The sequence below is a fragment of the Adiantum capillus-veneris genome, chromosome 15 (assembly GCF_014529385.1).
Source record: "Adiantum capillus-veneris isolate H3 chromosome 15, ASM1452938v2, whole genome shotgun sequence".
NCBI lineage: Eukaryota > Viridiplantae > Streptophyta > Polypodiopsida > Polypodiales > Pteridaceae > Adiantum > Adiantum capillus-veneris.
Window position 1 is genome coordinate 155315715 of NC_140945.1, and position 12307 is coordinate 155328021.

At 42.7% G+C, this 12307-nt stretch overlaps 1 protein-coding gene across 1 annotated transcript; it reads left to right on the top strand.

Annotated features, from left to right (window-relative positions):
- The first annotated feature begins 3598 nt into the window (after positions 1-3598).
- LOC147441719 (F-box/kelch-repeat protein At3g61590-like) lies at positions 3599-5755 on the top strand. Its single transcript, XM_086483259.1, has 2 exons — positions 3599-3855; positions 4043-5755. The coding sequence occupies exons 1-2, from the start codon at positions 3681-3683 to the stop codon at positions 5641-5643; spliced, it is 1776 nt and encodes a 591-aa protein (XP_086339385.1). The 5' UTR covers positions 3599-3680; the 3' UTR covers positions 5644-5755.
- Positions 5756-12307: the final 6552 nt, after the last annotated feature.

The following is a 12307-nucleotide window of genomic DNA, read 5'->3' on the forward strand; positions in this document are numbered from 1 at the left end:
CAATTTTAGCAATGGCGATGCAAATAAAATGTATGGGATCATGAAAGCATTAATCACCGTGACTTTGCTATGGAAGGGGAGGAGCACAATCTTCTACATCTCATTTTACTGTTTATTTTGGTGAAGAACCAATCAAATTTTTGCTTATCCGTAATCCCCACCCGAAGTCGAGCACCAATGTGCATAAAGAAAGTGATGGAATCTTATCAAATTCCCCTCAAAATAAGGTGAAAGTTTACTATGACTTGCATAAGGCTATTGAGAGGAATTTAATAATAAAAACCTTCAGAAAGAAAAGAAAAAAGTGACACTAATATTTTAAAACATTTGCTATCACAATAAAGTAAAACATTTCAAAAGAATAAAAATTTCAATGATCAAAAAAATATTTGGAAGCATTGTAACAAATTGAGGAAAGAAAAAGGTAAAAGAAGAGGAGAAAAATTGTGTATAACCCAATATGAGAGAGAGAGAGAGTTACACAAATGTCAACACCCTCTAATAAGAGCTTAAAAGACTAATAAAGAATAAATTGGCCATGGACACTCATCAATTGCGCCCAAAAGGCAACCCTTTATCAAGGCCTTATGGCATCCAAAAACCCATCCAAAATAGCATCCCTCTATTACCCGTTATTAAACTATCGATGAAGGGCGAAATGTTATCAAGATTGGATGCATATATAATAAGTAAATCCTAGGAGTAGGGGTGGTTTCTCTGTCAAGTAGAAAACTTGTAATCCTTTGACCCTCAAGGCTCGATCTAAGCTCGAGATCGGTGTATTTATTTCTGATGTTCTTAATACTATCCACTCACAATTGTCAGTTTTGTCCCCCAAAAAAAAAAAAGAAAAAGAAGATTGGATACATACTAGGCTAGTTGGAATCAATCGTTGAGATTTTGATGTACATTATTTGAGGATCAATCGTTTAGATTTTGATGTGCATTATTAGTGGAGGGTCTAGACGGTAGACTTGGAGTGTACGTAGCAAGAAATTGTGAAATGAAACTCGAAGGTGGTTAATGACATGAATCATCCAAAAAAAGAAATGTTGTTTTCGTAGAGGCTTTGAAAAATCAGTGATGTAATCCGGTTCTGGAATAGAATAATAAGAATGATGATAATGTAGAAGAACGAAGGAAACCTTATTATTAGGAAGTTGGTGGTTGTGGCCCCCCCCCCCCCCCCCCCCCCCCCCCCCCCCCTCTTTTATAAATAACACGGGCATTCCTCTCTCTTTTGAAAAGGGTCAGTTGCTTCACGCCCTACGTTCCATGCAAGTGTTCCCACCCACTTTTGTTGCATAAAGTAGGGTTTTGAACCTACTAAAACAACAAAATCTTAGCTAGATTTTGAGCTTCCGTTATAGAATATCGACAAACTTTACACGTTTTAGTGTAAATAACGGCAATTGCTTCAACTTTTGACCTAAAAACCAGAATAGTTTTAAGTGAGTTCTTATGTTTCAAGTTTTTGTATGTTTTTAGCAAGCCTTGCTTCCTACAATGGGTGACTGAGAGAGGTGGAGATCAAGATGGATGGAGATCTTGGTTCCTATTGGATCCAATGGTTAACCAAGGGTGAGCTTAAATTAAAGAGGTCAAGAGTCGCCAACTTGAGGCAATCTTGGCCATCAAATCAAAGGAGTGAGATGAGGGTTAACTAGGTACCTAGGTTGGTGTAGCTTCATCTCAGGGTTAACTAAGTGGTTAAGGAGTTGAGGGTTAACTGGGTGGTTTGTGTACCTTCAACTTCACCCATTTGATCCACTAGCTAACAAGATCTATCCCTAATCTACGACATCTTGTGTTCTCAACCTTGGATCCTCGTTAATCACCTCCCAGACAACGGATGGCTTCCAGGCTCTAGTGCTTCCTATCCTTTTTTTGTCTCCATGCTCGGGTTCACCTGTAGTTCACTTTTAATTCAACCATTTGATACAGTGGGTTGAGATCATCTCTCGATCTTCAATACTTAATCTCAACCTCATATCCCCTTCAATCGCCCCCATGAGAGATAATGACAAGAGGGGTGACTTCCTAGCTCCAACACTTTCCACTTTCTTCATGTTGTAGTTCACTCTCAGCTCACCCCCTAGGTCACCTATTCATTGGGATAGCCCTTGATGTGTGATGCTTCCAACATGGCCAACTTCATATGTCTTTGGGTAGTTTTGCATAGGTGAGGCTCCACTCTTGCAGTTCCACAGTCCACTAGCATTCACATAGGTCCTCATTGACTCGCTGAGGTATAACATTACCTCTCCACTCCTCCAAAAATGGCAGAGTCAAAAAACTGGGTCCTTGTTTTCTTACAACAACGAGCCGAGTGTTGCCTTGAGCAATGAACAACCAACTAAAAGCTCCCATGTATTATCTTCACTCCCCAACGCTGCTTACAATTGGGTATGATTGTAGTTAGGTGAGTGTAGTGAGGGTAGGGCACAACCGGGGCATACAAACATTCTCTTCATTCTTTCTAGTATTCTAGGCTCGCAAGGGTAGATTTTGGACAGGCATACTACTTGTTCTTGGGTATTTTGCTTGTTTTTTACCGGTAAAGATATGAGTTGTCTTGCAAAAAATAATATGTGACTTCTTTGAGATTTGAAGAGCCAGGGTGCCCGTAAAAATCACCCCCGCCCCCCCTTCCCCAAGTCTAGAGTTCAAGCGCTGAAACAGGAAATTTTCCCACTATAAAAATGTGGAAAAACACTCTAAGTTTCCTCTTTTTTAAAATTCATGGAAAGTTGATTTTCTATGGTCAAGAAAATGAGGAGTCATAATATTGCGTCTCTCTCTAAAAGTCTCTCCCTCTCCCTCTCCCTCTCTCTCTCTCTCTCTCTCTCTCTCTTGCTCGTTGGCTGAACTATAAAATAACGAAATGTCTATCCCAAAGCCGGGGCCCTCGGACAAGCGGGACGGCCCCGCGGATGACGTCTCTCTCTCTCTCTCTCTCCCCTTATCTCACGAATCTCACGCTCTCTCTCCTCTCTCAGCGAATCTACCATTCTCATCTCTGTAGACTCTAGACAAAAGTGTGAAAATTCTCTCTCGCTAGGTTGCTACTCTTCTCTCTCCACATTTTCTCTCTCTTCGCGCCTGCAGGCTTTTACAAATGCACTGTTTTGTCAAAGCGGGCCCCGCCTCGCTATCTAAAGCTAAAAAGCAATGATGCATAGCAATTGTTGGGCTTTGCACGTCTTTTGAAGACGTAGTGTTGTACTCCTCCCTCTCTCTCCTCTCTCTTCTTTCACACACACGCACGGTGATGGACGAGGATGGGTACAGCTACAGCGTGAGGGGGAAGAGAGATCACACAGCGTCACAGCGATAGGCTAGGCGCCATCTTTTCTCCCCTCCTTGAAGTTCTGAACCCATATGGGGGCATAGCTAGAGAGAGAGAGAGAGAGTGTTCGTTCGCACACAATGTGACGCTGCCATCGTCACTATCTCTCTTAGAGACACATGGGTCTCTCGTAGTTTGAAGTCTCTTCTCTCTACTTTCTATTCTTTCTCCCTGTCTCTCTCTCTCTCTTCTGAAGGGTCGCTTTCTGTCTTTCCCTGAGACACCTGCTTTTACCTCGCATCGTCAAGCAGATTTGGATCCCCTTCTCTCTCCTCTCTCTCTCTCTCTCTCTCTCTCGGTAGGCTACTAAACTTATGCCCGGTTGCTTTGGATGCACACCATCGACTCGACTCCGAAGACATTTCGTGGAGAGCTGCCATTAAAACAACCAGGCCCAGCTCTTCTTCTTCTTGCACCCCTCATCGCTTGTCAAGAGGGCCTCGCTTTACTGCTGGATATAAGGCCATCCATCGCCATGCTTCACGTAGCCCACACCTTCACTCAAGGTAACCTCCCTTTATATTCTGCTCTTTCCCTCCCTTCTAGGATTGTACCCATCTTCATTAGCAGGTTGCCTTTCTGCCTTGTGCACAATTCTAACACAGTTCGGAATTTCCTCCTCGTCTCCTCTTCCACAAGTTTTGATCTCTTTACTAGTCAAGTAATCATCTTTTATGATGGTCTTCTTTGAAGACAAGCCAGGTGGTACCTCAACGAAGAAACGAAGTCAGTGGCCAGAGCTCGCATTGCAGTGGATATCGGCTGACGGTGGCCAGCAGCTCTCCATGTGGGATAGGCTGCCATTCTGCCCTCCTTATAGCTGGCCGGCGGCCATCTTCTCAATGACGAAGGCAAGTCGATCACCGTCCTCGTCTCCCACCATTCTGCACCCTCATGAGGATGAAAGCTGTGAAACAAAGCAAAATTGTGAGGAAGGTCATGTGATGGTGATCAAAGAAGACAAGGACAATGCCATGAGCTCAGGTAAGGCACCGATCAGGTCCTTTAATTCGGCTTTTGCATCTGTCGGAAGGGACGGTGGTGCTCCAAATGGCGACAATGCAACCGAAGAGACTGTTTTAATCGGAGCCAACGATGTGGTGATGGATGTGAGGATTTGGAGCTCTCTTCCAGAAGACATCATAGAGAAGGTGCTAGCATGGCTTCCACTCACTAGCGTGCTGCGATTCCGGGCAGTATGCCGACGATGGAACTCAGTGCTCCTATCAGGAAGGTTCTTGAGCTCACACTCTAAGAGCTCTCCACGCAGACAGCCCTGCTTTCTGCTCTGTACAATTGGCCAATTTGCATGCACCTATGACCCCTCCCTTGGCAAGTGGCTCACCTTACTCAAGCCTACATCGCCGGGTGCATCGGTGATTGCATCGACAGGGAGCCTCCTCTGTTTAGGCAATCAGGTTACTGAATGCAGGGTGTTGTCTGTGTACAATCCCATCACACGCTCTCTTCGACATCTCCCGGAAATGTCAAAGCTCCGCCTCATCCACAAGATCACCATGCTTGAGGACCGATGCAATAATTCCTACACAATTGTCGTAGCCGGAGAGGATGGCTTGCCGATGCCCAACCCTCACAACTTCAGTCTGGTCACAGAGGTCTTTGACTCTCGCTGCAATGCATGGCATGCGGCCGAGGATCCGCTGCCTGAAGCGAAATTCGGATCTGATCCAGGGGTCTGGTTTGAGGGCACCTTTTACTGCCTCACCGAGCTCCCCTATGGCATGGTCAAATTTTGTCCAGAGGAAGGAACATGGGAAGAGGTGAGCGTGGTGATGCCACTGTCGTTGTCGGCACCATCTCTTGTGACGGCAAGGAGCCGAATGATGATGGTGGGGAGATGCAAGGTGGATTCGGAAACAGGAGCGGCAGCAACCACGGTTCGCATTTGGGAGCTCGTTCAAAGGCTGAAGGAGATGAGCAAGCAGGAGGATGGCAGTGCTGATGATGGAGTAGGAATGATTGTGAATAGGAAGGAGAATGCAGCTGTAATATGTGGGGAGTATGAGTGGATGGAGGTGATGGAGATGCCGAGGTCTGTGAGCAATGAGTTTCTTGCACCATTGGCATCATATGCGCCATTTGTCTGCGTGGGTGTTGGAAGCTGTATCTTCATTACAACCCATCTCAGCCCCAAAGTGCTGGTATTGGACCTCTCCTTGTCTAGCTCAGACAATTGCTGGAGTTGGCTCCCCCAAGACCCTCTTTTCCCAATACACAGAGACTTCCACTTACTGGGATTTTCCTTTGAGCCCAGGTTTGATGCAACCCCTTAAGCCATTTTATCCCATTAAATAGCAACGATGAACATGCTCATCATCACCAAATTTTACACATATAGTGACTGAATAGAGAGAGAGAGAGAGAGAGAGAGAGAGACTATTCTCATCACATGTATAGCTAGCAGAAACACCCTCTCATTTTGTGAATTGCACTACCTTTTGTAGTGCTGTCTTTTTTGCCAAGAGGAGGACTAGGCTAGAGTTGATAGCCTTACCAGTGCAATGCTGGGTATACAACACCATTCAATAATCATACAAGTATGTACTATTTTTCAGCACCCTTGCTCCAAATAAAGCTATAAATGGGTTTTCTCGTAATGCAAAGGTTTAAACCAAACCTTAGTGAAGGAGGGACTTAGAAATACATTCAACTTTTGTCAAGTGAAGCATTGAATGATTGAAATCTTCTTTGATATTTCAGTTATGTTTAGGAGCCTCATATAGGTCCTTCTGGTTTTGTTTGTTTTTGACTGCCAACCCCATTCTTCGCCTTGTCCTTATCTATTGAGCTATCATTCTATTTTTCATCTTCTCCTCTTTGCCCCCAAGAAGATCTACATGCTTAAGTTGTGTTATCTTGTCCAAAGGAGCTAGCTTGGTTGGTTGAGTACTCGACCTTTGTGACCTGGGTCATTCAAGTGTGGCGAGGCAACTTTGTGCACTCATAAGGACATGATTTGTCACTTCGCACCAGACGATTCCAATTTGCCCAATAAAAAAAGTTCAGTTATCTTCTAAAAGGGCCTACATTGCACTTTCCTTTTGGCTTGCTAAGGTGTTCACGGAGAGTGGAATGCTTGTCATTGGATAATGTTTGAAGTCTACTTTTATGAATGTCTCTAATGTCTTCCTCAATTCTGATCTAGTAACAATCTTTGCATCAATTCATTGATAACGTTGATGAAACATTTTGCTATTAATGTCGCCCCTCAGACTTGACTCATTTGTGAATTGTATATGACCTCTATGATCGTAGGTGATTGCAATGCAATGTGCTTTCGAAATTCTCCAATATAAACATGTGCAAAATGAGTGGTGTTCTAAAAGGACAAGGGACCAACCATGCAATTCTCCAACCCACTGTTTCTTCTCATAAACACCCTAAACTATCTCTAGGAACCCTTGAACCATGCTCAGTTGGTCATGCACCCCCCTCCCGCCCCCCGCCCCCCTTTACCCTTGTCTTGATATTCCCCCTTTTAAGGAGAGTTTTTGTTCTTGTGAACATCAATGCAACAACTCTAGATGTTTTCCTAATCTAAACCTACATCAAGTCAATTGATCCATGGGATAATTGCTATATCTAGTACTCATATGTGGAACTATCTACTTGTAGCAGAAACTAATCTGAATGATAGCAATCAAATATCCTCTTAAGAAATTGTTCCTTTGGCCAAAAGAAACTCCTACTAAAATCTTTTTGTTTGAATCTCATACTAGTAGTAGAGCTTACATCAAATCGAAAAGCTCTAACTGAGAAAAATTTACTACTCTCACTTGTTAACCAATATGCGAGCCTATTTTAAACAAAACGCTCTAACTAAGCAAAACTTATTGCTCTCATTTCTTAACTTATAATGAAGCATATCTCAAGCGAAATACTCTTCTCAACTAATAGTTTGATTAAGACGCTCTAACTGAGCAAAACTTATTGCTATCTCTTTTCAAGCCATTGATGAGCATTTGAACTTGCTTGTGACACATCAAAAGAGATTGTCCTCTATTCTGGGGACCAACATAGGATGATGCTCAAAGTTCAGAACATCAACTAAAATCTCTGCAGTCATGATATATTTCTCAAGTTGGATAGTTTACTAGTTTAGTTTTCGCTATTAGCTATAAATAACACATATGCTATTTATTTATACAGTTTGGCGAGATAATATTTTATCAAATGTATGAAATCTTTGCAGTCATGAGATATTTCTTAAGTTGGATAGTTTCCTAGTTAATTTTGCGCTATTAGCTATAAAACACAGATGCTATTAGGTCAATTTTTGCTATTAGTCATAAATAACACATATCTATTTATTTATAGAGTTTGGCAAGATAATACTTTATCCGGTGTCTCGTCTGTATCTCTTTGGAACAATCTATGATCATTGTTTTACACTAAGGGTGTGAGAGCCACGAGGGATTCACTAATATTGGGGAGGAGATGCCACCTTTGTGCATCCTGTTAGGAAAACCCCATACTGTCCCTTATGTGGTAGTCCCACCCCCTATCTACAAATACTGAAGTGTTAATATAACCCCCTATATACGATCTTCGTAGTATTAACACAACCCCCTACATTATATGTGCATACAATTCAATAGCTTAAAGAAATTTTCAAGAACATTAGGAGAAATATGGACTTTGCATGGGCCTTGTAAGGAATCCTAATTTCTAGAGATTAAGGCTAATGTTGTGTAGGGTTAAGGGGACAAAGGCTTTCAAGAAGTTAGTTTTGAATAGGGTTTTTTAGCCTTTTTTTTAAGACACATGTAGGATGTGGACCTAAGAGGTTACTTTCTCTCTATAGCTTTTCGAAAGTGAAGGGAGTAAAGGGGTGTGGCCACATCGGCATAAACGTGGGTCATTAAGAGCAAAAATTTGACTTTTTAAAAAAAAACTCATTTTACTTTTTTTTTGACTTAAAACTCCCCTTCCAACATACATATCCAAAAATCATTTTTTGACATTTTTTTGAATCTACAAGCACTGAAAGTCCATTTTTCAAATTTCTTTTTCAAAAAGAAAAAAAAACTATGTTCTCTCCCTCTTCTCTCCCTCCCTGCCCCTTCTCTCCTCCTCCGCCCCCCTTGTCCCCTTCTCTTCCATCTTTCTCCCTTTCTCTCCTCCTCTAACTTTTATCCTTTGCTTCCTCACGCAATAGCTGCCATGGTGCTTACACATCACAAATCGTGGCCTCCACCACCACGTACTCCGCACACCAAAAGTGTACACATCCGCTTGTCCACGGCGTTTGCACCAAAGGCCGCATGTGAGGGTGATCAAAGGTCATCACAAAAATGTCGTGCCGTTGGTGAGACGAATGTTGACATTTGGGTGGCCGACCATTTGTACCCTTATGCTTGTACACTTATGATCCTATAAGCCACTTCCATCCATCCTTTATCGATATTTTTTTAATATCTTGGGAGGAGAGAAGCAGACTTATTAGGCTATTGCAAGCGGTTGTGTATGGGTACAAGTGCTTTTTTGCATTCGTGGATGCACGAATGTCAAGCTCTTCAGCTCAAGACAGTGGCATTACAAGAAAGTATCGCCTCTTCAGAGAGGGAGGTTGAAACTCTCCAACAACAAATGCTGAAAAAGGATACCCACATTATGAATCTTGCCAACACCATCACATATTTGAAAGAAACATCCCTTGGTTGAAGGGAGCACAAGCGCAAGTTTTCATCCATTGAAACCCTTGCACATTCGGATGAAGCATGCAAATGACGAGTGGCAGCCACAAGGTGATTTGTTCTTTACTTGCAAGATACATTTTTATTTCACATTATTTACTAACATTATCTTATTGATTGCTAGAAAATTCATCCAGGAGGCATGCGGTGGAACAAGCCAAGATGATCGAGTCAACCTTTGCACTAGTTGTCTCAATATCCATGATGTGATTTCTATCTTACAATCACCTGGGGAGAAGCACATTAGGGATGCAGTCACCAAGGACCTTATGCACAAATTGAGAAATGTAGGATGCCCTCAAAGAGGGTGGCATTGTGGAAAACCTATTTTCCGTTCCTCACAAGGTCAACCTTGCAAAGAAGGCCACAAAAAAAGATGTGTTCTACCGTATTGGGGCATACCTACACATTGAGGACACAATGCCACCTTCGCTTTATGCTTTGTGTACACCAAAGGCAAGAAAAAAAGGGAGGAAACACTCCATACGACCTTCGGAGAAGGGCTTTCTTCAGACAATGTGGAACAATATTTTTGTGGAGCTCAGAAGGCTTCATTAAGCCATGTTTAGATTCTACAAGTTATCTGAAGAAGGTCACACAATACACTTCTTTCTTTTGGTTGTGTTCTTCTTATCATAGACTTTGAAGTCTAAGGTCTTGCCACTATTTATTTTGTAGTGCTTGGCACAAATGTCGCTTTTGTGCTGAAACTCGATGAGTGTCAAATAGTGAAAGGCTGAAGGTTAGAGAGGCTAAGTGTCACTCTAATGAACGAGGCCCTTTTGAAAATCAAGCGAAGGGATTCAATCGAGCCATCTTCCACCGCATCTTTTAGTGTGCAATCAGAGAAAGACATTTGGTGGTTGCGTGCTATTGAGGTGCCCAACGAGACCAATGGAGTACTTTCATGGATTTTTGAGAGAACTCCATGGATCACAGAAGTTAGTACACTACCTACTTGTAGATGAGAAGTTGGAGGTTGAAGGTTTTGGTAGCTTTGATGTGGAGTGGCACCTAGGAGGGTACTTGAAGACTATAAAGTGTTTGCTTGGCTACAAAGAAGGGGCTTCTTCTCTCTTGCCTTGTCTATTTTACACTTGAGGATACAAACCTAACATACAAAAAGCACACAAGAACTCTACAAAGGGCGGTTCAATACCTCAATGGCAAGGGTATGGAGACGAAGAGTTGGACAATTTTGATGTCGAAGATGAAGGCAGAGAATGGGAAGTATCTATTTTGAGATGTCCCATGCTCAATACTCCAGATCGTGTACAAAAGGACGAGGCTTGGAATCCAATCTTTCCCTTTCCTCTATCAAATGTATATATTTTTGTACATTATACGCATTCATGCACATTTTTGATAGGCTATTGAAGCTCCACATTAACTATGATTTCACAATTAAGCCATTGGAAAAGTCCTAGGAAGCGATCGAAAGGGTGGAGGCACTCTTGAATTCCATTTGCTGTCACGGTGGAAATGTGTCAATTGTTGCTACAAAGAACACAAGGGAGGCCCATGAAATTTCCCAACAAGTGTCAATGAGTGGACAAAAAGCAAGACACTTTTTGAAGAAAGTAGCCAAAGGAAAGCCAGGTCCATATGATGCTCAAAACAACTCCAACCACAAGACAGGTAACCTTTGGGAGCTATGGAAGGAATTATGCAAAGGTACTACTGACAATGATTCAAATGGAAAGCTTGCAAATAAGCACAAGCAAGTTTGGGAAAATTTTGATAAAATGGTCAAGCTTATGGGCCGTACCAACACAACAAAATAACAATGCCAATCATTTCAAGAAGCCTTGGCGTATTTACCAAGATCTTCAGCCTTTCTTGGGGTGAAAATAACATCACACATTACATGGTAAGCCATGTAACATAGTGAACTTATTACAAGAGATTGTTTTCATTAAATAATGTGCATTGTTTTCTCATGTGAACAACATATCTTGTTTGCACATGGTGCATTTTTAATGCACAAATGTGGTCCGCTTGAGATTTTTAGCACTCAAGGCATCGAGAAGTCCCATTGTCGCGCAAGGGGGGTGTACTTTAAAAATACTCAACATGGTGGTGGTATGGTGTAATCTAAGTATTTGAAGGAGATGTTCAACTGGTTTTTTCGCATGAAATTTTCTCTTAAGCTCGCGAATGTCGCAGGGCCCGTCCAAGCATGTTGCTTGGCGCCAATGCAAAGTGCGACAAGGATCAAGGTGGATTCTGCACGAGTGACTACACGTGAACGCACGGTCCAACTCTTCTTTACATATTGTTTTAGTAAAGTTTGGTGCACTCTTTTAAACAATAATATTTTTTTGTAAAAATTAGTGTGAGCAGGGTACTTTTAAATTGAGCTCTTTTAAAATGGACCCTTATTACTTATTTCTTCAGCAGAGGTGAGCTCTTACAATACCCAATGGTGCGCACCAAACAAACTGCCAAAGAGCATCCGCTTGAGAACAAAAACACTCTCCAAGGATGTAAGAAGCCGACGTGGCGTAAAGACACAAGAAAATGACCGTGAACACTTGGCCGTTCTAGGCACTCTTCAAGCAGTGGGCATGGTAGTCGGGCCCAGAATTCATCATGGGCAGAATATTCGTCACGTGCACAACAATAAACACCACGACGTAGAGTTAAGAAACGCACGGAGCGTTGGCAAGAAGAGGAGGGCCGTCAAACATTGGAGTTTGACATGGAGCAGCCACCACACCACCAATCGCAAGCAGGACCATCTAGAGCTCGGGTGGTCCATACAGATACTGAGTCAAAGACAAATCCACCATGGTAGCGTGCTCAGATACCGCACACACATCGAGTGCCAGTGGGTGGGAAGACCCTGCTCTGTGGCCAGGGAGCTCTCCTCACAACACAAGATCGGGAGATTGTTACCATATATATGTGGTAGTGATGTGTGTGAACACACTAGGACCGCCGGGGTATTTTTTCCCTCTTTAGGAGGTTTTTTCCCCCGAGCATTGTATATACGCCCATCACTCTAGGGCTATCTATCTTTCCATTGCACACTAAGTAACACACTCTCTATTTTTCCATTACACACTAAGTAACACACTCTCTATTGTGTGCCTTGAGCTTCCTTTGTCTTCTCCAAGCTGTGTGTGTTTTCCTGCAACCCTAATTCCAACAATTGGTATCAGAGCAGGTTGCGTACTCCCGGGCTCAGTCGCCAGCAGCTCCAGCACACGCCTGCTCACTTTCTCTGATTTTTGTGAGC